This window comes from Oryzias melastigma, linkage group LG22 (assembly GCF_002922805.2).
Source record: "Oryzias melastigma strain HK-1 linkage group LG22, ASM292280v2, whole genome shotgun sequence".
Lineage (NCBI taxonomy): Eukaryota > Metazoa > Chordata > Actinopteri > Beloniformes > Adrianichthyidae > Oryzias > Oryzias melastigma.
Window position 1 is genome coordinate 25,993,699 of NC_050533.1, and position 26,809 is coordinate 26,020,507.

The window sequence follows — 26,809 nt, forward strand, 5'->3', positions numbered from 1 at the left end:
GAGAATACTGTTTTGGTGTTCAATGCTACAGGAGTGTTGTTAAACGTTGTATCGCTATTAATGTTTTTCTGCACCGTTATATTCCTTTTTTCATAAATATGGTTTTTCCTATTGTGATGAATTAGGCTTCGTAACAAGGCTTTATTATGAATTTTGTCCGAATTTTTTTTTGTTGTTCTATGAGAGTTCGTTATGCTAATAAACCAGGTAATGTTAAATGTCTGTGATTCTATTTTTTCAATTAGCACTATTTCTGTGTCATTTGTGACAGAATGAGAGCTAAAAAGAGAGTTAAATGTTGAGTAACTGGAGTAAATCGCGTCTGGAGGTTCGGGGGTCAGCTACTTCCTACGGTTGGTTTTTTTGAAAGGACCGGTTGGATCCTCGCTCTGCTTCCGACCAATCGGAAGTGAGTATTTTTCGCGCTGGTCCGACGCAGAGTTTGAGTTTCCCGCAAGCTTTTGATTCGACTTGAATGAGACCCCTTCGCGTTTCGTGAAGAACCTGGACATGCTTCTACACTAACCGCCGCAGACCGGACTCAACCCACGGGTGAGGAGACGCGCTCTCGGGGGATGCTGTCAGCCCGACCGCGGCGGCGGCGCCGGCGGCTCGGAGTTTAATGGGATCGTGCTTCAGGCCGACCATCCATTTTAGCGAGCCGGCTAACTGCTAACGCTGTATGTGCGCTCTGTTCAATAGGAGGCTGGCTAGCTTCGACTAGCACGGATCGTTTTTCGGGACAAGCTGTCATGGCGCCCACAATTTATATATTTATACCGATTTAGCTGAAGACTTTAGCCAAGTTATTACAACCAACGGCACAGAAAACACTGGCTTGTGTTTTGTTTAGGGTTTTCCGGCTATTCGACTGCATGGAATATATGAGTGCGGCTTTGTCTATTTGCTGGAGTACGCTATAATGGCTGACTATAGATGACAGAGATGCGGCAGAGTGGGAAACTTGTCCGGCTGTCGGGGTCTGCAGTTCATGACTTTCCATCGTCTTTTTGGGGTTGCAGGACTCGTTTCTGACGTGGTCTCGACTAATTACTGGTGCACCCGTTGCTACTTTGATTAGACGATCTTGGCTTCTTCTTTTTGCCTCAAAGTTCCGCAGCACCGCTCTGCATCCCGCTTGTAACTGGAAATAGATGCAGCCCGTTTTTCCGGTTGCGGCTGCATTTTTTACGGGTTATTTCCGCGGCTTTCCCGGCGTGCAGTGCGGCGGAGCTGCGGCTGTCCGCACCGCGGAGCTGCACGCGGATGCTAGCGGCTAACCCGTCCTCAGTCCAGGCGAGGCTGCCGGGAGGAGACGGCTGACGCGGGGCTGAGAGCTCTCTGCTTGGTGGAGAGGAGGTTCCGGTGAGGTTGTGGAGGTGATCCGTGGTGAAAGCTGTGACCTTTGCTGAACTTCTAGGCTAGATTCCACGTTTGGACACTCTCCTCCAAGCTGCAGCACCTGTTAGTTTGTTTACATTAGTGCTGCCAGAAACGACTATTTTAATAGTCGACTAATAACCGATTATTTTTCCGATTAGTCGACTAATCAGGTCATGCAAAAACTGGATGTAAAAAACACATCTTAACCATCTTTAAACTGACTAAAAAGTAGATATGTAGGATTACCAGCGATAATGCTAGTGTGAATTCCTGTTAGGTGATTTTGGCTGCTGAAGATGCTAGTGACAATAGCTGAACATGCTGAAACTAATAGCTAAAAACGCTTAAGTTGAAAGCTGAAATAACTGAAAATACTGATGCTGATAGTCAGCTAAAATATTAGTTAAATGCCAAATTGGCCTTAAAAAGCACAAGTTAGCCAAAATAGATAGCATGGAGCTGAAATATTCGCTAAATTCCAAAACAGCCAAAAAACTGATGAAAAGCCTGTTAGTCAAAATAAGTAGCATGCAGCTGAAATATTAGCTAAACTCAAAAATATCCTAAAAAACAAACAAAATAAGTATAAGTTAGCTAAAAATGCCAACATGCAGTTGAAATATTACCAAGACTCCAAATTAGCCTAAAGAAAAAGAAAAAAATCATAAATTAGCCAAAATAGCTAGAATGTAGCTGAAATATTAGCCAAACTCCAAAATTGCCTAAAACCATAATAAATGTCAAAAAAGCTAACAGAATGCCATCATAACTTTCAACTTTACTACACTCTGCCTCCATCGACAAATCGACTATTTTAATAGTCGATGGGTCGTTGACTAGTCGTGGCAGTCCTAGTTTACATGCTTTTGGAAGAGTTCTGTGCACCTGTAGAAACCGGCCTTGTCAGACTCCAGAAAGTGCCAGTTCTGTGTGCAAACATGACTCAGTGTTGCTCATCTTTCTTTCAGCTCCTGGAGTCTGGAGTGCCAGAAGGGATGGACAGCAAAGGCAGCTCCCTGCCCTCAATGCCCGAACCAGCCAACCCCATCAGCATGAAGCAGCCCCCCGAGTCCTTAAGTGTGCGTAAAGCCCGGGGGGACGTGAGCAGCGACCCGGCTTTGCTAATGGACAAAGCGGCGGCGCAGCTGGCCGCCACTCTTCAAGACGGGGTCCTCCAGAAGATGGCCGGCCACGGCCACAACAACCACACCCACGAGAAGCTCAAAGACCTGACTGCCCTGGTGCTCAACGGGGACCAGGACTCTGTGCTGCCCCAGCTCTGCACTCCAGAACCACCCATGCTTAAGGGGGCCGAAGCTCCCGCCGCCAACGGCCCCCACCAGCACAACTGCACGCCCCACGCTGAACCCGAGCTTACCGTCTCAATACCGCAGGTGGTCCAGCAGCCGTTGTTTGAGCCGTACGGTGCTAACGGGGCCAGCTTGGTCACAGCCACTGAGGAGACGTTATCTGGTCCTGATGGGAGACATGATGTGAAGAAGAGGAGAGGAACACCAAACAAACCCAAAGCTCAAGTGAACTGCTCCTCTCTGGAAAACACTATAGAAGAAGCAGCAGTAGCTCAGGTTTTACTTCACTTCCTACCGTATTTATTCAGCCATTTGAAAGTGACATCATTTTAATGTTTAGTCAAAACATTTCTTCTGTCTCCTCTCCAGCCGGCTCGGATGTCAGAGCTCAAGCTTCCTGAAGGAGATGGTCCTCTGCGTACACGCTTCTGTCCCGGAGATCTGGTTTGGACCAAGGTGCCGGGTTACCCCTGGTGGCCTTGCATGGTGACCAGTGACCCCGAATTCAACAGTCACTTTAAGGAGAAACAGAAGGGTGAGAGACCTTCACTGCCCTCCAACCCGTGGTTGTTGGAACCATGTGCTCTGTCTGATGTGTATAACTCTGTCAACTTTGAATTGGTTACAGTTTTACGTCCCAACATCTTCCGATTGACGCCAAATCTGTTTTTTTAGCGGTCACCTGTGAGCTGGACATCCTTTACCATGTGCAGTACTTTGGAGATGCTCCAGAAAGAAGCTACGTCTTTGAGAGGAACATGGTGTCTTTCATCGGGGAGCAGCAGTACCCCGAGCTCTGCCAGGGCATCACAATCCCGGGCTCATGTGTCACTCATAGAAAGGTCAGCCGTCTTTGCTGTACCTTCTAACACAAAGTTTCATGTTTTTTTTAAATCCGATGTTAATATCTCTTTCGTCGCTGAAGCGTGTCTTCCTTCCCCTCGGTTGTCCTGCAGACTTCTGTCTCCGTACCCCACAAACTCCAGGCTCAGTGGAACATGGGCGTCATTCAGGCCAAGGAGGCTCTCAATATGCTGCCAGACAAACGCTTGGAAAACTTTGGGCTTCTTTACAACGAGGACGGCCCTCACCTGAACCCCCACATTCTGGAAAAGCTGAAGCCAGAAGACTGTGACGGCGTGGCCCTGGACAGCGACGCCGGGCTGGTTTCAGACCTGGTGAGGGTTTTGAAAACCATTTAACGCTGGAGCAAATGAAGCTAAAGGCGTCATCTGTTCTGACTGAATGCAGTGAAAATGAGTAGCCATCAGTGGAGCAGCGGTTCACATGCACGTTTTGATTCATTAGGACTTTAAACTCCTGCTGATCTTTGGAGGTTTTACTTAACCACGAATCAAGTTTTGAAATCCGTTTGTTTCGCAGAATTCCTCATCTTCATCAGAGTCTCTGGTTGAACCAGTCGCTCCGAAGAAGAGGAGGAGACCCCGACAGGCTCAGACCAAGGCAGGCAAAAGGAGGACCAAATGCGCTGCCAGCAGAACCTGTGATCTGGTCAAGAAACGAAAACCAAGGCTGCAGTCTTCAGCAGAGGATGCTTTGGAAACAGGTCGGTTTGGGGTTTTACTTCTCTTTAATGCAACTTATTCAAATTAAAAACCATAGGTGAAGCCTGCTCGCCTCCACGTCCAGCATTCACATTTGGTGTTGCCCACTTTCAAGTGGAAAGGGGCGTGGCCTCCCAACAAACTCCCTCCTCATTAGTGAGAGTGGTTGCCGTAGAAACGATGACTCAGACCATGCACTGATGTCATCTAGCAGCAACATTGACTTCATTTGTCTGGAGCCGGAAGTAAACTGCTGACATCACACTCACTCAGTCCAGTTCTCTGATACAGTCAATGGTTTAGACCACAGACTGGATCAACTCTCACATTAGGTTCTGAGTGGTGAAATTAATCCTGGGTAGGATTGTGGGCGGGGCAAAGTTAGGCTTTGTAGAGTCCTAAACCTGGTGACAGAAAAACACCTAGAATAATGCACAGATGTGGATTCAGGTCTGTTTTTGGGTGTAAATTAGGGCTGCCATGACTAATCAACAACTTATCGACTATTAAAATAGTTGACGACTGATTTAATATTCGATTAGTTAGATTACTTTATATTATATGGAGTCGGACTGTAGTAAAGTTTAAAGTTATAATGGTATTCTGCTAACTTTTTGGACTATTTTGGCATTTATTCAGGTTTTTTAGGCTAACTTGGAGTTTAGCTAATATTTCAGCTGCATGTTAGCTGTTTTGGCTAAATCAGGCTTTTTGTTTAGGATGTTTTGGAATTGAATATTTTAGCTACACGCTAGCTACTTCGGCTGATTTAGGATTTTTTCAGTTTCTTAAGGCTAATTTGGAGTTTAGCTAATATTTCAGCTGCATGCTAGCTATTTTAGCTAACTTGGACTTTCTTTTAGTTTTTTAGGCTAATTTGGCATTCAGCTAATACTGCAACCTTTGGCTTATCCTGGTCTGTGCAAGTTGGTATCACAAGGTGGCAGCTTGCCCAACCATGAGTGGTTCTTAAGTGTTTGGGGTTCCCTCTGAATTAAATTGTAGAAGTTTCTGATTGTACTTTCAGGGAGGAGAGAGCGAAAGAAGAGATCCAGACAGCCACAATCCGGCGTTGCAGCTGACAGAGATCAACCGCCTAAAAGGAGCCGCAGCACTTTGAAAGACCCGGACAAACAGGTGACGCAGAGCTGGCACTGAAATATCAACACGTTTCCACTAAAAACGTGATGAGCAGAAACTGTCCTGATGCTTTTGCTGCAAACGTTGACTGAGTTTCCTCTCTCAGGTCTCCAGTTCAGAGGATCCAAACAAAAAGAGAAGGAAGAAAAGGGACGGAAAAGAAGCCCGGAAACGTGCAAACAAGTCGCAAGCTCGCCTTCAAGGTCAGCCTTCACTGTTGCTGTGCTCGTTCTCTCTCTCAGCTGTTTGGTTGAGACCTGCAGCACGTTGATCTGAAAAAAGTAAATATTGTTCCTGCACACAGACGACCAAAGTTCAGAGAAACCCAAGCGGCGGAGAAAAAGGAAACAGGATGGAGAGATGATGATGTCCAAAGCAAAGAAGAGGCGGTCTTCCCCCTGTCCTGATCCTGAGGTGATGCAGCTTTCATCAGGAGTACAACTGCATCTGCAGTCTGGGAACACTAGTTTAGCTACATTGGTTTGTCAGTTATACTTCAGCTGTCTGTCACCTTTGATAACAATGCCCACTGTTGGCGCTAATTCCATTAAATAAGTCAGATTCACAAAATCCATATTTTATTTACATTTTTTAATGTAAAGATGTTTTTTTGCATTATTGGTGGGGGTGTGCTGCTGTGTTTGCTGGACTGGCACCAGCCTGAGCTCCTCCTGTGTGCAGTTGTGGGGTTCTGTTGTGTTTCTCTACCCGTCTGTCAAACCTCTCACGCTGTGGAGGAAAGTTGACGGTTTGTCTCACTGCTGCTGCAGGGCTCTGGGAGTGAGGAGCGTCCCGATTCTCCCAGCGACAGCTTAGACGGGACGAAGAAGGGAGAGAGGAGGAAGGAGTTTGTGTGTCAGGTAGGTCTCCTCTGGTTTCAGTAGGCCTTCACGATGGCTGCTGTGAAATCATGCAGCTCAGCAGAAGCATCACGGTCGTCTGAGAGCTCATTTTCCATCTGGTCTCAGAGGTTTGACCTTCATTTTCTGGTTGCTGCATTGCAAGTCTCTCCTCCAACTCCCAAGTTCCTCTCAAACTAGACTATTGACTTTGAAGGAGTTTTCTTAAAACTACCCAAAATGAAAATCATGTTTATGATTCTTTGGGACTCTTGATTCCTGTGATATTCAGGAGCAGAGAGCCTTACAGAAACCAGAAGACTCTGTGCTGCTTGACTTTAGTAAAAATGCTCTATCTTGTTCAAGTGTTGAGATTTCTGTTGCATATGGGTTCAGGAGAGACTGAAACATCCAACGTAATCTGTTTCTAAACATTTCTGAACGTACTCTGCTGCAGGTGTGTGAGCAGGCAGGTGAGGACCTGGTTCCGTGTGAAGGCCAGTGTTGCGGCATGTTCCACCTCCACTGCCTGGGCCCGTCCTTCAAGCCTGAAGACAAGCTGCTGTGCCAGCAGTGCAGAGCCGGTGTGTTGATGCAACGCTGCAACAGCGCAGCTCTCGGTGACGGACGGAGGCTTCACGCTGATGATCATGTCTGCTTCTCCTCAGGGATCCACTCCTGCTTCGCCTGTAAGAAGTCGGAGGGCGAGGTGCGCCGCTGCCACGTCATACACTGCGGCAAGTTCTACCACGAGGCCTGCATCCGCCTCAACCCGCTCACGGTGTTCGACCACAAGGGGCTCCGCTGCCCCCTGCATGCCTGCCTCAGCTGCCACTTTGGCTCTGGCACCAAACACAAGTCTGCCAAAGGTAAGCCTCTGATGGAGGAAGATTTTGGTTCTTTCCATCATTAGTGCTTCCAGTTTCAGATTTTCCAAATCAGGGCAAATAAATTAATCATCACAACGTTTAAAGGAGGAGTGTCAAACTCAATCACACAGGGGGCCAAAATCCAAAACACACCTTAGATCGAGGACCGAACAGGATAAACATTTATTGAACACTCTAAAACTACGTTTTTAAAACTTTAAAACTGTAACTTTTTAACATAATTATGAATATTAAAAAAGCAGCAATATTATTCCAGAATAAATCAACTAAAACCTTAAATAACTTTCAATATTTTACTCTACATAAAAATAGATTTAGTCAAAATTATACAAGTTAGAAATAAGAACAAGATAACATCGGGTCATTAATAACTATAAAATTAAATGATCTGGAGGGCCGGATCTGGCCCCCGGGCCTTGACTTTGGTTTAGAGAAATCCTCAAATAAAACAATGAAATTGGTGGTTGCAAAGGGAGTTCTCTTCCCCATCTTAGTAGTCCTGAGGAATGGGACCTGAAGGACCTGGAGTGGTTCAGGATCCCTCTTCTGTCTACGTTTGTGTGACCTGTTGTCTCCCTCTGGTTTAGGTCGGTTGATGCGCTGCCTTCGCTGCCCAGTGGCGTACCACGTCGGCGACCTGTGTGTGGCAGCAGGCAGCGAGATGATCACCAACACGGCTATCGTCTGCACCAACCACTTCAACGCCAAGAAGGGCTACAGCCACCACAGCCACGTCAACGTCAGCTGGTGCTTCGTCTGCTCCAAAGGTCTGCTCCTGTCTGCACGCTCCCACCAGGTCCTGCAGGACTCTGCTGTAGATCGACACTCACCGTTCCACAGACAGCCTTCGATTTGTCGTCTGATCGTTGTCAGAATATTGATCCGGGTTTTATCGGACCAGATGGGTGTTTCAAAACAGAACCAGAGGAAGTTCTACCCTCAGGCAGTTCCTGAGGCAGTGAAACAGCCTCAATTTGCACTTTTTTATCATTATAACACTGATTTAGTTTGTTTTGTTCAAAAAACAGACAGAAAAAATGGTTTATTTCTCCATTATTAATTTCAGCGCAAAACAGTTTTCTAATCAGATTAGTTGCTGGTGCATCCCAATGATGGATAGCTGTGATGTCCTCACAGCACGTGACTTCATGCTGCTAGACAGCCAGCAAACAGATACAAGTACTCCCAAGTCAATCAAAGTTGCTTCTGTAATTTCTCTTCTTGAAAAATACTTGTTTAATTCTTCTAACTGAAATAAAACAGAAAAAAGGTGTTCACAGACATTAGCTTTCTGTAGGAAAGTATGACGGGCCTGTTGTTTACACAAAGCTTGTAAGCAACATTTAAGGTGCACAAAACACAGTTAAACTACAACCTACGAACATTAACTAAGTACATTTTACTTACCAAGATGGAAAAATCCCAATGCTGCACAAACGGAGCCAACTCAGCACAAACATGGCTGCATCTCCTATAAAAATGTGCTGATTAAACTGAAGACTGCACGGTGAGAGCACTCACTCTGACATAAATTTAAAACCGAAACTTGACTGAAATGACACGTTTCACTCTGAAAACGTATCCAAAGCGAAATGTTAAATGGGGTTTAAGTAAAACAAATGCTACTTTTATAACTGAACTAAAGCCCTTACATGGCTCCTGAAATGAAAGTGAAGAATAAATTACAGTAAAGAAAAACTTGAATGAGACTACTGCTGCCACAAACAAGTATTTCAATAATCGAATAATCGCCGATTATTTTTACAGATTAGATTTATCGGGTCATGTTCAAAGTGGATGTAAAACACATCTTAACCATTGTTAGCTTTAAACTAACTACAAATAACGATATTTTATTAAACTTTTAATAAATCTTGCAGCCTCTGTTTATCATTAGTGTCAGTGATTAAAAGAAGATTCAATTAAATGAGGTCGGTATCTGAATAAAGGAACCATTTTTCACAAAAGATCAAGTTTTGGTCTCACTGACTCAAATAGAGTGCATGTTTTGGTGCTGAACGCTCACACACCGGCTCTGCACTGCTGGCACATGCTCAACTTTACTACACTCTGACTCCATAGACTATAAAGTAACGACTATTAAATTAGTTGGCGACTATTTTAATAGTCGATTAGTCGACTAATGGTGGTAGTCCTAAATGAGATTAACATTTTCAGATGGAAATCTCCATTTTACTTCTGTTGAGGTCATGTAAGATGTCTTGCTCTTTTCCAAAATTCTGTCAAACGTTCACGTCAGACCAGCAGAAAGACTGAAATCAGGTCCACACAGGCCCCTCCTCCGTCCAGCTCTTGGGGTGGAGCTCAGAGGTGTAGTCCTGGTCTGAGAGGGATTTTTCTGCCGTGCAGGAGGACAGCTGCTGTGCTGCGAGTCCTGTCCTGCAGCTTTTCACCCGGACTGCCTGAACATCGCCATGCCTGATGGGAGCTGGTACTGCAACGACTGCAGAGCCGGGAAGAAGCCCAGATACAGGGACATCATATGGGTCAAGCTGGGAACATACAGGTACGGAAAAATCATGGGGTCCCAATCCTCCTCCAGCATTCCCGGCTGACCCCTGTTCTCCTCTAAGGTGGTGGCCGGCAGAGATCTACCACCCCAGAAACGTCCCCACCAACATCCAGCACCTTCGCCATGAAATCGGGGAGTTCCCGGTCTTCTTCTTCGGCTCCAGAGATTACTTCTGGACCCACCAGGGCAGAGTGTTCCCCTACATGGAGGGCGATCGGGGCAGCAAGAACCAGAGGACGGGCATCGGCCGGGTCTTCAAGAACGGTAAACGAGTCCCCGTGCTGAACCTCCTCCTCTGAGGGACTGCTCAGGCTGAACTCCTGTGTTTGGGTCTTCTGTCCTCAGCTCTGCTGGAGGCCGAGGCTCGGTTTAAGGAGATGAAGATGAAACGTGAGGCCAAGGAGGCTCAGGAGAGCAGCCGGAAACCACCGCCGTACAAGTTCATCAAGGTCTGAATCTGCCGCTTACCCAGCAGTCAGTGGGAGGTCAAAGAGGTGTGGGGAGGTCTCCTCTGGAAGGGCGGGGTCTCCTCTGGAGGGGAGGGTCTCCTCTGGAGGGGAGGGTCTTCTCTGGATGGGGAGGGTCTTCTCTAGAGGGGCGGGGTCTCCTCTAGACGAAGCAGTTGGTTGACGTCTCCTCCGTCTGCTCCTCAAAGGTCAACAGACCCGTCGGCAGAGTTCAGGTCTACACCGCAGACGTTTTTGAGATCCCCAAGTGCAACTGCAAGCCGTCGGACGAGCGGCCATGCGGGTTCGAGTCCGAGTGTCTGAACCGCATGCTGCAGTACGAGTGCCACCCCCAGGTGTGTCCCAGCGGGGAGCGCTGCTGCAACCAGGACTTCACCAAACGCCTCTACCCTGAGACCAAGATCATCAAGACGCCTGGCAAGGGCTGGGGGCTGGTCGCCCTGAGGGACATCAAAAAGGTGAGTGGGAGGGGCTTCAGGGTAGACTCCACCTACTGGGAATGTCAGAGCAGCTCAGTGAACAAGCTCCGCCCACAGGGCGTGTGATTTCCTTTACCATGTCCTGCTGTTTTGAAATGGGGGGGTCGATGCTGATCCGTGTGAACCCGCTCAGGAAGGAGGGCTTTTTCTCACAGGGCGAGTTCGTCAACGAGTACGTCGGAGAGCTGATCGACGAGGAGGAGTGCAGAGCCAGGATCAACTACGCTCATGAAAACAACATCACCGACTTCTACATGCTCACCATCGACAAGGTGAGGGGGCGCCATGGGGGAGGGCGTTGCTCCTCTGAGTATGGAGGTGCTGCCGCCTCCACCGCAGCGCCTCCTCTCCAGGGAGCTACAGTAACTGGTATTGCATTGGGAGTGCTGCATGACAGGCCGCTGCAGCACTACAGTAGTCAATACTACAGACCTCTGTCTGCGTGCTGACCTCTGACCCTCGCTCCGTCCTGCAGGACCGGATCATCGACGCGGGTCCAAAAGGGAACTACTCCCGCTTCATGAACCACAGCTGTCAGCCCAACTGTGAGACGCAGAAGTGGACGGTGAACGGAGACACCCGCGTCGGCCTGTTTGCCGTCTGCGACATCCCTGCAGGTCACCCATCTTCCAGCAGAGGTCACGTCTGCTCAGAGGCGCCGCCTGCTGGTTTGAACCGTGCTGTGTCCTGTGTGTGCTGCAGGGACAGAACTGACCTTCAACTACAACCTGGACTGCCTCGGGAACGAGAAAACCATCTGTCGCTGCGGCGCTCCCAACTGCAGCGGCTTTCTGGGGGATCGACCCAAGGTGAGTGTTTAAGATCCCTCTAACCCCCTGAGGCGTCGCCGGTGACGCTTAAACACAAAATCTTCAACATACGGTAACTTTTCATACAGTCGATTAAACCTTTGATCATTTCTAAATCTCGCCGAGACGCTTTTCTCCTTCAGAATCTACTGGAATTATCGTGAACTACCTGAATATTGTTTCCATAGCTTGTCATTGTTGATAATCATAGTGAGAAATCGGAGTCTTTACATAGAGGAGTACCATTATTATTATTATTAATCTATAACTAAAGGCGAACTGAGGAGATTTGTTATTTCATAAAGGTAGCTCTCTGTATGACTCGGTACCATGAAGTAGCTCTCTGGTTCGAAAAGGTCGGTGACCCCTGGTGTAAAGGAACCTCTGAAGGAGGCGAGCGTTTCCTCAGCAGAACGACTGATCGTTCATTCGGTTCAGGATAGGTTCTGTTGGGCCCCAGTCAGCGTCTCTCTGCCTGTCTTACAGAACTCAAACGGACACGCAGCAGAACCCAAAGGAAAGAGGCTGAAGAGGAAGTACAAGAAGAGGAAAAGTGAGGGAAAGAAGTCCGAGGACGAGTGTTTCCGCTGCGGAGACGGAGGCCAGCTGGTGCTCTGCGGCAAGAAGACCTGCACCAAGGCCTACCACCTGTCCTGCCTCAACCTCACCAAGAGGCCCTTCGGTGAGCCGTCCCGTTAAGAAGTCGTGTGCTGCCACAAACCATTATTTTAATAGTCGACTGATCACCGATTGTTTTTTCAGATTAGTCGACTAATCAAGTATTGTGCAAACTGGATGTAAAACACACATCTTAACCATCATTAGATTTAAACTAATGAAAACTAGATTTATAGCATTACCTGATAATGCTAGTGTGAATGCTGTAAGCTGAATCTGAAGATGCTAGTCCTGATAGCTGAAGATGCTGAAGTTGGTAGCTAAAAATGAACTGACTGTTCAGTGTGGGGGATTTGGTGACGTTAACCGTGTTGGCGTCCCGCAGGCCGCTGGGACTGCCCCTGGCACCACTGTGACGTCTGCGGGAAGAACTCCGAGGCCTTCTGCCAGCTCTGCCCCAACTCCTTCTGCAAGGCTCACCGGGAGGGGGGGCTGCGGCCCCGGCCCCCCAACGGCGAGCTGTGCTGTTTGGAGCACGACGACCTGGAGGGAGCAAACGGCCAGGCGCACGCCTCGGGCCAAACGGGCAGCGCCGCCGCGCCCGCTCCGGTCAGCCGCTCCAGGAAGAGGCAAAGGGCCGGCAGCAGGACCAAGAGCTCCAAACGGAAGGCAGCGGAAGCCTGAAGTGCCCTTTCTGTCCAAGAGCCAGAAGAACAAAGCAGACCCACCACTGTTCTCCAGACCGTCATCAGGGAAACGTCTTCTCCACGTCTTCAGGTGCTCCGACCAGCTGTGGAGCTGCAGCCGCTGGACGCTCACGGCTCCGTTTTTACCCCACGACATCCTCAGCCTCTCATCACGGTTTTATCGCTCCAGCTGTGGACGGCAAACACACAAACAGGGTTCTGGTTGAGTGTGAGGCGTCAAAAGGTTGCCAAATGAAAGTTTTTTTCTTGATTTTTTTTTTATGTATAGTTGAACTGTGTTGCAGATGTCAACATGAAGACACTATGGATAGGCTTCAGAGGATCTCTGTACGTTTTTGTAGCCTTAGATCATGTGTAAGTGTACGGCGTCTTAGCGCCGCTGTAGGTTAGGGTTAGCTTAGAGCTGTTGGTCTGGCATAACCCTGACCCTGCGGGTGTCGGTCCGTAACCTTTCTGAGGAGGTCACAGCGTGACCTGCAGCAGCTGACTGCTGCTGACCTGCTCCGTTTCTTATGTCTAGGCTCTTTTTTCCTTCAGCACCATGAATAAAGTTGCACCCTTTGATGAGTAGTGTTGTTAAAGTATGTTCAGGAAACAAGCAGCAGAGCATTAAAAACAGGAAGTCCCGCCCATCATCCTCCACCCATACACCTGTCAGACACGTCGGTGCTGCTGCCCCCACTCCTCTGAGGGCTGCAGATCTGTCCACACCTGCAGCACACCTGACTCTTCATCCTAACCTCCAGTGAATGTAGTGCAGCCAGTCGTTTTTGTAAGCACTGTAATTCCCTGTAGTGTGTGTAGATTCATTTGTAACTACTGTCATAGCAGACCAGAGACTAATATGTACATAATGTATAAGTGCTAATAGTGATGCATCTATTGTAAATATGGTTCAGGTTTCATGCAGTCCTGAAACACTTTCTGCAGGATCTCACTTCAGATGAATCGAGCAATAAAGTGCAGGAAACCTTCAGCTCTGCTGGCTCCGCCTCCTGTCTGATAACGGGGATGATCCTCAGTCTGGAAACAGGAGACCTTTCCCTGATCCTCTGCAGCGGAGCTGCAACTCTAACGCTAAACGAGCCGTTTGCTGCGTTTTAAGCAGGAGTATCAGACTCAATCGCAGAAGGGGCCAAAACCCAAAACACACCTTAGATCGAACAGGATAAACATTTATTGAACACTCTAAAACTAAATGTTTAAAACTGTAACTTGTGAACATAATAATGAACCAGATATATAGCATTACCTGTGATAATGCTAGTGTGAATGCTGGAAGCTGAATTTGACCACTGAAGATGTTAGTGCTGATAGCTGAAGATGATAGCTAGCTAAAATGTTAGCTAAATGTCAAATCAGCCCTAAAAAAAAAGAAAAAAAAAAACTTTGGCTAGCCAACACAGCTAGCGTGTAACTGAAATATTAGCTAAACTCAAAAAATAAACAAAAGAAATCCTAGTAAATGAAAAAAAATTCCAAAAAGCTAACAGAATGACAATTTCTAAAACTGTAACTTTTTGACATAATTATGAATAAAAAAATGTGGGAATATAATTCCAGAATAAATCAACATAAACAATAAATAACTTTCAATATTTTACTCCATAAAAATATTTTTCATCAAAATTCTACAAGTTAGAAATAAGTGCAAGATAACATCGGTCCATTAATGACAATAAAAGAAAATGATCTGGAGGGCCGGATAGAATTACCTGGAGGGCCGGATCCGGCCCCCGGGCCTTGACTTTGACACATGTACAGTAGAGTCAAAGGTCCCACCTCACTGCTCAGAAAATGCACTTTTTGTGTTTAAGCGTCACTGATGTTATCTGACATCTGCATTCTGGAGGGCTGTTAAGGTTCACAAGGCCTCTTAGTTTAGGGTAATGGTTGCATTGGGTAAAAAAAAATATAACTTGAGTTTAAAAATGTAAATAAACATTTATTCAAATTGTTTTTGTCTTCAAAGGCAAAGAGCCACAACAGAGGATGTAGCCTCTGTGTTTAGAAGCTGATGAAGGTGCAGGATCCTTCAGTTCTGAAGAAAACGATCCCACAGAAACTAGCAGCAGAGAACCACATCTACTCAAGAGATCCAGTTACTCCTTATAGAAATGTTCTGAAGATTCTGCAGAGGATCAGAGTTCGTGACCCTGCTTTTTTAACTTGTAAATATTGATCAATTCTGTAAAATATGAATTTGGAGCCACCTCGTGGGGGAATGATGTACCTGTACTGCAGTACAAAACGCAAAGAATTGTGGGAAATGTTGTGTGTCAACAAGTGCACTATGTAGTGCGTTCGCCATTTCTAGTGCTGTCTACTAATTCCAAAACCTAGTGGATTAGAAATTTCCCTGAAGTCTTTGCGAAAAACTAGCGTGCATCGATGTTCACTAGCGAACATAAACCACAATGCATTGCGGTCGAACAATTTCGGACAAAAAAAAACGAGTTTAAATGTAATTTTTGAATAAACCGTTCAACATTTGCACCATCAGCACACAGTGGAGTCATAAATAAACGTCGTGAAATGTTCATTTTTATTAGATTTTAAATTCAATGAAATCGGTGACGTCATATCCGGCAAAAAAAAAAAAAAAAAAAAACCGAAATAGATAGTGAGCATCGTGTCCGACCTGCCTTTAAAATACAGTCCTGCACTTTATAGTTTTTAGTAGTTAGGAGTTAGAGGGGGAATTCGGACACTTTTGTTTTTTTTCTCCTTTTTTAAAGAACTTTATTGAACATCATTACAAATGATAAATGGAAGCATTGACTGTATGTCAATGGATGGAAGCAATCCGTAAAAATGCAATATAATGTCATCTGTACAGAAAGGTAATGGGGACATGGGAGGCAAAATGAAAGAAGTAACCATAATATTATTAGAAATGAAAGAATACTTGGATACTAGCAAAAACAAAAGATTCTAGATAGATTTATCAAACAAAATAACTATTATTGAGATAGCTGCAGCTTTAGTCAAGGGGATCCTGCCAGAAACAGATCTCTTTGAAGCTTCATATTCAGAACATCTTGCATTTTTTTAGTTCTCAGGGAAAAGTTTTGTTTTTATCTAGATTTTATCTCCTTGGTTATACTGACACCTAAATATATAACTACATCTTTAACAGGGACAATGTGATTTTTTTTTTTATGTTACATTTTTAAACCTTAATATTTCACAGTTTCTTAATCCGGAAGCATTTGTAAAGGATTTAACTGTACTTAAAGCGAGGTAAGTTTGGTTTCTATCTTTTAAGAATAACGCAGTATCATCTATTAGCTGAGTTATTTTGATTTCTTTTTTATATATGGATAAACTTAGTACATTTGGACGATTTCTATCTCTAACGAAAGTTATTCTGCAATAATTAAGAAGAAAAAAGGAGAGGTTGGGCATTCATGGCGCACTGATCTGTTGGTGGAAAATCTTTGGGATGTATTAGGATGAAGAATAGAGCTGCTGATGTCTTTGTAGAACATTTTAGCAATAGATATGAAATTTACCCCAAAGCCAAACACCGCAGTGCGATGAAAGGAGGTTCCCAGCGAGGTAACATCAGCACTACGGCATGAGCAGACATGAGCATCGTTTGTTAAAATATTAAGTTGTAATATTGGCTTTGCTGCTGGAGAAACATGTAATGTTTCTAGTCTTAAATATTTGGGGTCATTTTAGTGGCATTTATTCACTACTAGCAGATTTGATTGTCCGTTGTGGCCGTTGAACTTCTTTCTCCAGTAAAAGCTGCTGCGCTGGATCAGCTGCTGTCCTTTGTTTTTACATCTGGCATTGCAGAAGAAACTCTTCTAAAATCAACTTGGACTGTTGTCTGGATAAAGTTTCTCAGCTTCAGAGGACCTACAGGTTTCTAACACCCGGCGTGTTTGCTCTCCGCGTCCACAGATGAAGATCAGACAGACTCACCACCACCTTCAGAGTTTTATTGTGTCTTCAGGACAACAACCCATAAGCTTCCTTTTGCATAACAGTAGTACAGCGGCAGCGCAGTACAAAACGCTTTCATGTTTCAGTGTAAAAATAACTCCTCTGGTGCGTCCCGCCTGTGCCGTCCTCTCGTAGTGCAAACGCTTCAAATAAGTTAGGCACGTGACGGATACCATCAGCTCAGTGACACGCAAGTGCTGTAGCCGGGGAAACATTGGTCACTCCTAACATGAGCTTCAACGGAGATAAAAGGACTTCCTGTTTTTGGCTTGAAGGTCCAGTGGATCCCGGACAGTCCAGGTCCGACCCGGATGATCCCAGCGGATCATCGCCGTGGCGACCTCAACACGAATTAATGGCAAGCTGTGGTCCCAAGAAAACAACCCAACTCTTCCAGATGAGGCTCCGGCCTGTAAAGATCTGAGCGAGCGTTTCCATGGCAACGTGACATCTTTCTACTCCTTTTCTTGGGGAAACAAATAAAAATAGAATCTAGCTCAAAATAAAGTCAAATTTGTCCCAGTTTTACATTATGTTACAAATAAAAAATAAATATCTGCTCTGGTTTTAATCTAGCTTTTCATCAACTCTAGTGAAAAATAAAGGTACAAAGAGTAACTGCCCACCGCCGCCGCGGCGCCCTCATCAGGAGGCCAGCACGCCCCTGCGGATGATGTCGGAGCCGTAGCGGCGCCCCAGGGAGGCGTCGCCTCTCAGCTCGTGGGAGTGGCAGCGCTTCAGGCAGGGCTCCAGCTCCGCGGGGGAGTCGGGGGGGTAGCCGTCGTGCTCTGCCCCCGTGCGCAGTCGTGTTCTGGGGTAGGAGGGCTCGGGCGTGTTGGTCAGGGGCCTCAGCAGAGGCTTGTGCTGCTCCGCCTCCTCCTTCCACGTCACGGCGGGAGGCTTTTCGCTCCTTCTGGGGATGCGGAACTTCCCCCAGCTCTTCAGGTGTCCAGCCATGGCCCCCGGGGGGGCGTGGCCTCCATCGCTCGCCGTTCTTCTCTGACACACGTTGGTTTTGGGGACGGCGGCGGCATCTAAAACCACGCTGGCCTTGTTGAACTTAGACACTGGTGACATGTCTGAGAAGGCGGGGGCTCTTTTGGTCACTCCCTCGTCGATGAAGAAGTCGTCGGAGTCGGAGCTCCGGATGTCCACCAGCCGGATGGAAACGGTTTTCTCCAGGTGTTTGGACCCCAGCTTGTTCTTCACCGGACAAGCAGAGCCGCCTGCGGCCTCACTCCTCCTCTTCCTGCCCCGCTCCTCCTCATGCTCAGGGGGCGGGGCCTCTCTCCTCACAGCCTTCCTGCTTTCCACCTTGTGCAGTTTGACTACAGCTTCCTGGAAGACGTCTGGCCTCCCCAGCTTTGAGCTCAGCGCCTCCCTGCTCATCTCAAGGCTCTGGACTGGAGCTTCAGCCGCCGCAGCTTCTCTGATCTGACAGCTCCTGCCGTCCTTCAGCTCCAGAGATCTGGCCTGATTGTCCTTCCTGTGGGTGTGCGAGGAGTCGGACAGGTTCCTCCTGTCGCTGCTTTTCTTTCTCCTCGGCTTCAGGGACTTCAGCTCCGGGAGACTCTGAGATAAGCTGGACTGAGAGGACAACCAGCCCAGAGAGAAGAGCCTCTCCAGATCTTTGGGGGAAGGATCGCCTGAAACGAAACCATGTCCATGTTGTTCAGCATTAGGCAATCTTGATCTTTACAAACTTTGACCACTAGAGGGCGACACATCTGTGAGCCCCAGCAGCCCAGGCTCACCGTTCAGCAGCTCCTGGTCTAGCAGGACGACCTGGTGCTGCAGGATCTGCTCCTGGACCCTCCACAGGGAGCGCTTGATCTTCTCCCTCCGGGTCACCATGTAGGTCAAGTTCCGGACCTGGAGGCAACAGCAGCGTCCATAGAGATCACAGAGCCCAAATCCATTCACTACAGAGTGGATTCACCATTTTGTAGAGCTGCAAAAATCTAGAAGTTTCCCAGAAGTCTCTGCGAAAACTCAGTGAGCATTGATGGCCACTAGATGATACATTGGGTTGGAATGATGTGAAAAACGTTTTTTAGTTTATTTGTTATAAACCATCCAAGTTTTCATCTTCAGAGCAGATTCATTAATATTCTTTGTAAAATGATGGTATTTGTTAGGTTTTTACTTCAGGAAACCAGTGATGTCCGATTGGTGTTGAAAGAGTTCAGTAGTAAAGAGGAAAGTGCTTTGAAAATCCTAGATAGTCCTGCACTATCTACAGGAGGGCCACAAACAATCATTTTAATAGTCGACTAATCAGTTCATATGCAAACTGGATGTAGAACACACATCTGCACCATCAGTAGCTTTAAACTAACTAGAAATAAACACAAAGAAGAAGATCGTTCATTCAACATTTAATGAATTGTCAGATTCTGTCCTTCAACAGTTTCTGGTATTAAAACAAGATTAAGTCAAATAGGATTAACCCTTCAACACCTGAGCTTCAGTGTTTATGTTCTTTGATTACTGTAATGTTTTAATTGTTAACACGATCAACAGAATTCTAGTAGATTCTGAAGGAGAAATGATGTTGAAGGACTTGGATCAAACTGCGTTTATCATGGTGTTTCAGTAGCTACAGCTCATACCTCTCCATGAAAAGCCACTTGTTGTCAAAGCTACATTTCCCTGACATTTCGTAGAATTTCATGATCCACATACTTTATTTTCTAACTTTTTTGAAAGCAAAAAAAAAGTTTTCGAAAGCAAATATTAAATATTTTTACTTGCAAATTATATTTATTTTTCTTAACACTTCTCATTTTGTTTGCAGAAAATGTTGATCTCAAAACTGACTTTTGGTTGCAATATGGAGGCACAAAAATCCCCCTATACATATTTAACTACTTTTAATGTCTATTGCATCCAAATTTTTAACATTTCATGACTTTTCAAAAACGTTTTCAGAAGATTGGATTTTTCACAAACTCCTCATAGACCTAGAAGTAGCATTTTTCAGGTTTTTCATGACTGAACAAACCCTGTGTGCAATGCTTTAGTAGTTAGGGGGAATTCGGCCAGCAGAAGCTGAAGTTCTATTGGTGAAAACATCTTCAACCATGAGCCTCAGCATCCTCTCTCTGTGACGGATCAGTGATGGAGACTGAGGGGAATCTTTAGAAACCTTAATCCTATTTCCTCCTTCACCTGAAGAGGTTTCTTCCCTGCCTGTTCATTTATTTTCTACACACTGAGGAGTTTATTCTTCATCTGATCTGCTCCAGAAACAGGGAGGTGCTGGAGGGCAGACTCCTCCTGCTGCTGTCACACCTGACCTACACACTGCAAACACGCCGTGTCTCTGTTTTTATTCAGTCTACTTCAGGCCCCTCCCCTCCTGACGCTCTCCCTCTTGCCCCTCCCTGTCTTGATCCCGGAAAAGCGGACACCTACCCGCTCCAGGTCCTGCCTCAGGTGGGTGAAGAGCTGGAGGCGGCGCAGCAGGACCTCCTGCTCCCGCCGTGCCAGGCTCTCCTCTTCGTCCTTCTTGGGCGTGAGCAGCGGCTGGTTGAAGTTGGCTTTGCGCTTCAGCTTCCAGTACTGGTAGAGGAAGTCCAGCACCTCTGGGCAGAGCTTCAGGCTGCCGGCCACCTCGTCCACGTTCACAAACTGGTAGAAGTCTTCCTCCATCTCCTGCAGCTTCAGCTTGCGAAGGCTGACTCTCTTCTCCTGCTGGCTGAGGCCGTCCTGGTCGCTGCGCAGAGGGTGGGAGGACGCGTCGTCCCCCCATCTCACCCCGCCCTTTCTGCCTTTTTGAAGGCTGGCTGCTTCTTCCTCCTCCTCCTCCGACTCCTGGTCTCGCGGTTCAGCCCCTTGGTGTCCGGAGTGTTTGGGGCAGAAGGACTTGAACTTCACCTCGTCGTCCTCCGTGAGGATGGTGTTCATTTCCAGCTTGGCCTGAAGGCCGCAGGTCACGTGGAAGGCAGTCCGGCAGTTTTTGGCCGAGCACTAGGGAGCAACACATCAACGGTCAGATATCAGGGCTGGTTCTTTGAGCACAACGGGGCTCCGACACTTTTCTTCAAGTTAAATTTAAGACTTTTTAAGACCTTGAATATGAAAAATTAAGACCAATTTCTCTGCCTAATTCCCAGTCCTACAGATGAAGAAAAAAACAAATCCTTGTCAGTAACGGAGTAACGTAGTCAATTACAGCTTAAACTTCAGTAATTAAATTACTAGACCACAGAAAACCTTCATTACTTCATTACACACATGTTGGTGCAGTAACACTATTGCAGACTAATACACCAAATTTTTGTCAACAGTTAGTTCTGACTTTGTTTTTTAGCGAAATGAAACAAAACTGATATTAATGAAAAATAAAATTAAAAAAAGAGTACTGATGCATGTGCCCTAATCCAGAGTTTGAAACGGACCAAAGATTAAGAAACTATGAACATGGAGGAATTCAGAGGGTCATCCGGCAACTGGAGGTATTCAAATATTCCAATTAGTTGAAAACAAAGTCAAATATTGAATTGATTGTTGTAGTCAAGAACTTGATAAATGCAGGAAATGCATCACTTTTGTGACTTTCTTCTCTTCTGATTTTAGCTTGTACATCTTCATCCTCACTCTGAATCTTCCTCTTGAACATTCTTTCCTGTATTCTTCTTTTTTCAAGGACTTTTACTAAGAAAAATGAATTTATTTGCTGCAAGTTTCACTTCTACCATTGGATTTTTGTTTTATCTTTAACTATAAATTACAATTCAGAAACTTTATGAATCATGAATTGCTTTTTTTTGTCTGGTTGCAAACTAACCATCAAACACAAATGAACCAGCCTCCAATTTGCATAGACATATACCTACTAGAATGTGAATGAATAGAGCATCCCTGCAGAACAGATAAAACGATTCACTTGTGTTTGAAAACAGAATTAGCGGGTAACGTTAAAGGAGAGAGGGGCGTAAATCCCATTTTGTAACGATTTGGAACGATAGAGGAGAAATGGGACGATAGACACTTTTCTATCGCCCACACGATGTATATCGTCATATCGCCAGCACTAATTTGAATAAAAAAAAATACATTTTAAATAATAAAAAGGCAGGAATATTATTCCAGAATAAATCAACTTAAACCTTAAATAACTTTCAATACTTTACTCTCCATAAAAATATATTTTGTCAAAATTATATAAGTTAGAAAAAAGATAACATTGGGTCATTAATGACAATAAAATAAAATGATCTGGAGGGCCGGATCCGGCCCCTAGGCCTCGACTGACACGTGATCTAAGGGAACATTTACATCAATGCCAGATCTTTATCCGACTTCTTTGGTTTTCTCGTTTTCCGAGTCCAAGCAGGATAATCTAATGTTCCCATCTCAGTGGTCCCCAACATTTTCAGACCACTGCCGCTTTAAATTAGACAATATTTTTGAGAACTGGTCCGAATGGGGGGAAGTTTACATTTTTAGGCTTCCAGTTTATGGAAAATGAAGAAAAAAAAATCAACATAAAATCCCAGTATAAGAAATGATGTTTAAAAAAAAAGTCAAAAAATATCAGCTTTTTTTTTTCTTTAAGATGATGAAGATTCAATGAAACTAAGTTGTTGATTTGTAAAAGTCGTTTCTTGGACAAAATTCCGTAAAGGAAACTTTACATATGTTTTCCACATAGAATCCCATATTAACCCCAATCCCGGCTTTCAGGACAAAAAGATTGATTTTATTTTGTTTTTACTTAGATCCTCATTCTTCAGGTATTTTTTAAACATAAAGAAACGTTTTCTATGTTAAGGTTTCTGAACCTAATTCAGCCTTGCTGAAGGGAAATCCTCAGATGTCCCTTTGACAAGTTTCCACAAACCAGTAACTTTATTTGATTGAATCTTCACTCTCTGTAAAATGATTTTCCCTTTAAGGTCAAAGTGGAGGTTAACAACCGGACGCTAGCTTCAGCTAAATCTGACTTTTAATGTGCGATGGATAAATTACAAAAATAAACTAAAATGACACAACCGTTGTAAACCTGTATTTTCTAAATATATAAACGTGAGTGAAACAGTCGATCTGTCTAGACACAACTACATGAAAACGATCTGCATGTGGAGGAAAACTCCTGCTTTAGTCTGTAAGCAGCAGCTTTAATGTTCTCTGGAGTCGGAGGCTCTTATTCGGTTTCCTCACTGGCTCTTTTCTCCATGAAGAAACTTTCAAAATATGTTTTATTGTTTGGTTTTTGTTATTAGCTTTGTGCTACTAGCTTAGCAGTCCAGTTAGCCATGAAGGTAGCTGTTTTAAGTCACATGACCAATACGAATGTGTTTTTCTACATAAAACTTTGTTCAGGATCAGAAAATAAACTAAAGGGAAAAAATCGAATTTATTTTTTCTGTCTGAGGCCCGGTACCAAGAGACACACGGACCGGTACCAGTCTGGGGCCCAGGGGTTGGGGACCACTGCTTTATCTGATGATACCAGTTATCTGATCCAGAGTAATCACATCCTGCTGAACGCAGAGCGCTGTACCACCTGCTGGGGGCGCTGTGAAGGTGAGCGGCTGTACCTGGATGCAGGCTCCAGCCTTCTCTTTGCACAGGCAGCAGATCAGAGCCCATCTGTTGCTGGGAATGTGGGACACGTTGGTGATGGGCTCCATCTTCTCCGGGTTCCCGATGCTCACCTGCAGGACAGGACGCACGCTTCACAGGTCAACACAAACACACCGCAAAGCGCGGGACGGAGGGACTGATCCTCACCTCTGGGATCCACAAGGCACAGCTGACGTGGACCCACTTGGTTCCACTTCGAGTGGGCTTCATGGCCCCCCCCTTCTTGGGGCACAGCTGGCATTTCGGGAGGATGCCGAGCGCGCAGATCCGGCACAGCCAGCTGCCTTTAGGGACCTTCTGGATGCCGTAACAGGCCTGATGAGAAGGAGGGAATCGTGGGTCAAAGGTCGGCTCAGATTCTTCACAAGAACCAGGAAAGAGAAGGATGTGGAAGCTCCGCCCTCCATCAGCTGGACCTCCTGACCTGGTGAACGCAGATGTTGCACTTGTCACAGAAGACCATCTCATTGTTGTCTTCGCCGTCCGGCGACTGGCAGACGTCACACACCACGTCCTCGTCGTACTCGATGCCCAGCCCCTCCTCCGTCTCCATGGCGTGCGTCATGTTTTCGTAGCAGCAGCGCTCGAACTCCTCCATCACCCGCTCCATGGTGATCTCATCCAGCAGAGGCAGGCCTGGAGAACAACATCAGGAAATGTTCTGGAGTTCTGAACCAAGACCAGGGGTCACTGTGGACCCCAGCTCAGACCTGGAGCGCTCAGGTTTTAAAGCGGCTCATTAGTGTCCGTTTGTGTTCTTGGTGAACCTCTCTGACCTCTACAAGCCTTAAGCCTGCATGACCATCCAGTGGAGGGCTGGAAGCTGCAGCAACAAAGCGCTACATTCTAACCGCCAATTCTTTTCTGTTTGGTCATGTGATCAGAACGGTGATGGGTCAATTTGAACAAAAGTGGTCAAAAAACCCAACAAAACCCACAGTCCAGCGCTGGATTACATATGCCTGAAGAGCTGAAATTTTAGAGGATTTAGCTGCATCCTTCATGAAGCGAGCAGAGGAGGTCAGAGCGATGATGACGGAAACGGACCCCAAAACTTCACCGCCTTTCAAGGGTGTTGATGAGGGAAAATCCGTTTAAAAAAAAAAAGTAAAAAGAAAGTCAGTTGTCAGTTAGCCAGTTTGTCGCTTCAGGGATGGTGAAAAAATAAATACATTTTTAGCTTTTTTGGAGTTTAGGTAATATTTCAGCTACATGCTAGCTTGTTTTTTAGGCAAAGTTGGCATTTAGCTAATATTTTAGCAGGCTATCAACTTCAGTGATCTCAGCTATCAACTTCAGCATCTTCAGCGGCCAAATTCAGCTTACTCTAGCATCATCACAGGTAATGCTATATATCTATTTCATAATTATGGTAAAAAGTTACATTTTTAAAAATGTAGTTTTAGTTTGTTCAATAAATGTTTATCCTGTTCGACCCGTGACCTAAGGTGTGTTTTGGATTTTGGCCCCTTGTGTGATTAAGTTTGACACTCCTGATCTAACAACACAGAGGATAGGTACCAGCAACCCTTTGCCCCAAAAGGGGAATTGAGGGTTTGTAAGATGGATGGATGGAAGTTCTGGATCAACTCCTGGGTTTTTATTTCACAAATGTTCCAAAGGTGTTGAGCTCACAACACACTAAGAGATCAACTGCTTTTCTAGTTCTTTCAGGTTAAAGTATGAGGTCAGCGCCTCCTCTTCAGTGATGCTGCAATCAACACAAGTGTATCGGTTCTACTCACATATAGATCACGAACAGTAACATAAAGAACAGATGAGTCGACCACGACTCACCCATCTCTGCAAACTCCTCGTTGATGATGTGCAGCCAGGCCACGTCCTCCTCGTTCAGGTCGTAGCGGCACATCCCCTCTGCCAGCGTGCGGATGTCCACATATCCCAGCGCCTCCGTGCCAGACGTGCGGATCAGCTTCTTCGGCCTGATGAACATGAGCTCCTTCTCTTTTTCCACTAACACTCTGCAGAACACAGCAGATGTTTCCAAGACGTGTCAGGAGGATCATGGGAGAATGAAGGACTGGAGCACAGACGTCATCATCTTATTAAGCTTATTGTAAGGTCTCAGTTCCCTGAAGGCCTGTGGTGACCGCAGCGTGTGGGGCCGTGGTACCTGGTGAGGGGCTGTGGGATGGACTGTGGACTGACAGGGACCTGGACTCCCTTCTCCCACTCCTGCCTCCACGGGTCAACGAGCACAAAGTAGTCCTCTGGGTTCAGCTGATGGGAGTCGTGTAGTTTCATGGCGGTGATCAGGTCTGTCCTAAAAACCTGCCACACAACTCAGTTACAGCCCCTCTGCCCTCGGAGACAGGAGGCTGTTTTTACTACTGACACTTCAAATACACAACAGTTCAGTACCACAAAGCATTTGATTTATGTACTTAATTATTTTAAATATGCACTTTTAGAGAAAGATCATAAAATGACTGCTATTAGTTGTTGGATAGAAATGTTTCACTGCAGGCCAGAGATGCAAAAACATTTTAAAAACATGATTATAAAGTTGCAAAAGCAGCAAAAAGCAACCAATGGGAGGGCAGGGATAGACTGTTTTCTTTTAATTTAATTGGCTGCTGGTCAGAGGAGGAGGAGGAGCAGCATGACATGCAGCAGCAAAGTCCAGACTGTACAGGAGATAAGAGAAGCTTCCATCTGCACATGCTCAGCTCTGAATCTTAGATAGTGAGCCTCACAGAAACTGCCAAAAATCCTTGATGTCCTCCAGTTTTAGTAATTGACAAACTCAAAGCAGAAAAAGTTGCTTTGGAGAAACATTTTCAACGTAAAAACTAATATCTTCTGCTGCGAGTCTTCACAGATCAGACAGAAAATATCTCCTACAGCAACGGTAAACGCTGACGTACCTCAGAGGGTTTCTGCCCGCCGCCCCTCCGGTGCTGCGACGAATGAGACCAGCAGGTGGAGCTACCTGAAGGACAAACGTCACAGGTTCACTTCTGCTGCTCCAACACACAACTCCAAAAACAACCAGAGCTCAAAGTAAGAACCCTTTCCACAGAAAGGCTTGTTTTCTCAGAAGATGGAAGCAGAATGAGCCAAGACAATCTGGTCACAGAAGTCCCTCCCCCTGCTAGAGACATTATTTTAAGCTTTCGACCCTTTTCCCTGTTTCTTCTCTGTGACACTCTCTAAAAACGGCATTTCAGCGGCTCTGATCAGCTGATTTACGGAGAAAAAACTGCATTTTGCCGACTTTTTCTCCGGAGGTAATCAAGTGTAGCTTTACAAATTTGAACACTTGTTTATTGACTTTACAGAAATAAAACGATGAACATTCTCCGTTCCATTTGAAGCTCATCTTGCACACTAAACTCTTAGACAGTTACAGATTATTTGGATTTAAAAGCTTAAAATCTGATAGTTCTGAAAAGGTTTTAAAATATCATTTTGAAAGGGTTTCCTAAACTTCAGGAAATTTCCGCTTCCGCGACCGGCTAAAGCTACGATTTCTGCTTCCGCCTGCAGATTGATTC

The 26,809-nt window shown here is 45.7% G+C and overlaps 2 protein-coding genes across 10 annotated transcripts in view; one reads left to right on the forward strand and one right to left on the reverse strand.

Annotated features, from left to right (window-relative positions):
- Positions 1 to 355: 355 nt before the first annotated feature.
- On the forward strand, positions 356 to 13,716 carry nsd2 (nuclear receptor binding SET domain protein 2). 4 transcript variants are annotated; one of them, XM_024269581.2, is made up of 22 exons: positions 356 to 552; positions 2,352 to 2,969; positions 3,063 to 3,228; positions 3,369 to 3,535; positions 3,650 to 3,871; positions 4,077 to 4,260; positions 5,286 to 5,395; positions 5,505 to 5,601; positions 5,703 to 5,812; positions 6,169 to 6,258; positions 6,695 to 6,821; positions 6,906 to 7,106; positions 7,715 to 7,894; positions 9,498 to 9,654; positions 9,722 to 9,924; positions 10,006 to 10,109; positions 10,316 to 10,585; positions 10,762 to 10,878; positions 11,082 to 11,223; positions 11,309 to 11,415; positions 11,902 to 12,097; positions 12,419 to 13,716. In XM_024269581.2, exons 2-22 carry the CDS (start codon positions 2,379 to 2,381, stop codon positions 12,715 to 12,717), a joined length of 3,840 nt encoding a protein of 1,279 aa, XP_024125349.1. In that variant the 5' UTR covers positions 356 to 552; positions 2,352 to 2,378; the 3' UTR covers positions 12,718 to 13,716. The 4 variants fall into 4 exon arrangements, with proteins under 4 accessions (XP_024125349.1, XP_036065811.1, XP_036065810.1 ...); XM_036209918.1 differs by lacking the exon at positions 356 to 552 and adding an exon at positions 659 to 680; XM_036209917.1 differs by lacking the exon at positions 356 to 552 and adding an exon at positions 756 to 1,379.
- A 2,956-nt stretch (positions 13,717 to 16,672) lies between these two features.
- The window catches only part of jade1 (jade family PHD finger 1), a 13,511-nt gene continuing 3,374 nt past the window's right edge, over positions 16,673 to 26,809 (reverse strand). For all 6 annotated transcript variants that reach the window (XM_024268237.2, XM_024268229.2, XM_024268261.2 and 3 more), the window contains exons 3-11: positions 26,180 to 26,244; positions 25,426 to 25,583; positions 25,089 to 25,273; positions 23,716 to 23,927; positions 23,439 to 23,606; positions 23,246 to 23,362; positions 20,115 to 20,669; positions 18,452 to 18,569; positions 16,673 to 18,343 (exon numbers count right to left, since the gene is read on the reverse strand). In XM_024268237.2, coding sequence (XP_024124005.1) covers positions 17,343 to 18,343; positions 18,452 to 18,569; positions 20,115 to 20,669; positions 23,246 to 23,362; positions 23,439 to 23,606; positions 23,716 to 23,927; positions 25,089 to 25,273; positions 25,426 to 25,583; positions 26,180 to 26,244 — 2,579 coding nt within the window. In that variant the 3' untranslated portion in view covers positions 16,673 to 17,342. The remainder of the gene's footprint in view (positions 18,344 to 18,451; positions 18,570 to 20,114; positions 20,670 to 23,245; positions 23,363 to 23,438; positions 23,607 to 23,715; positions 23,928 to 25,088; positions 25,274 to 25,425; positions 25,584 to 26,179; positions 26,245 to 26,809) is intronic.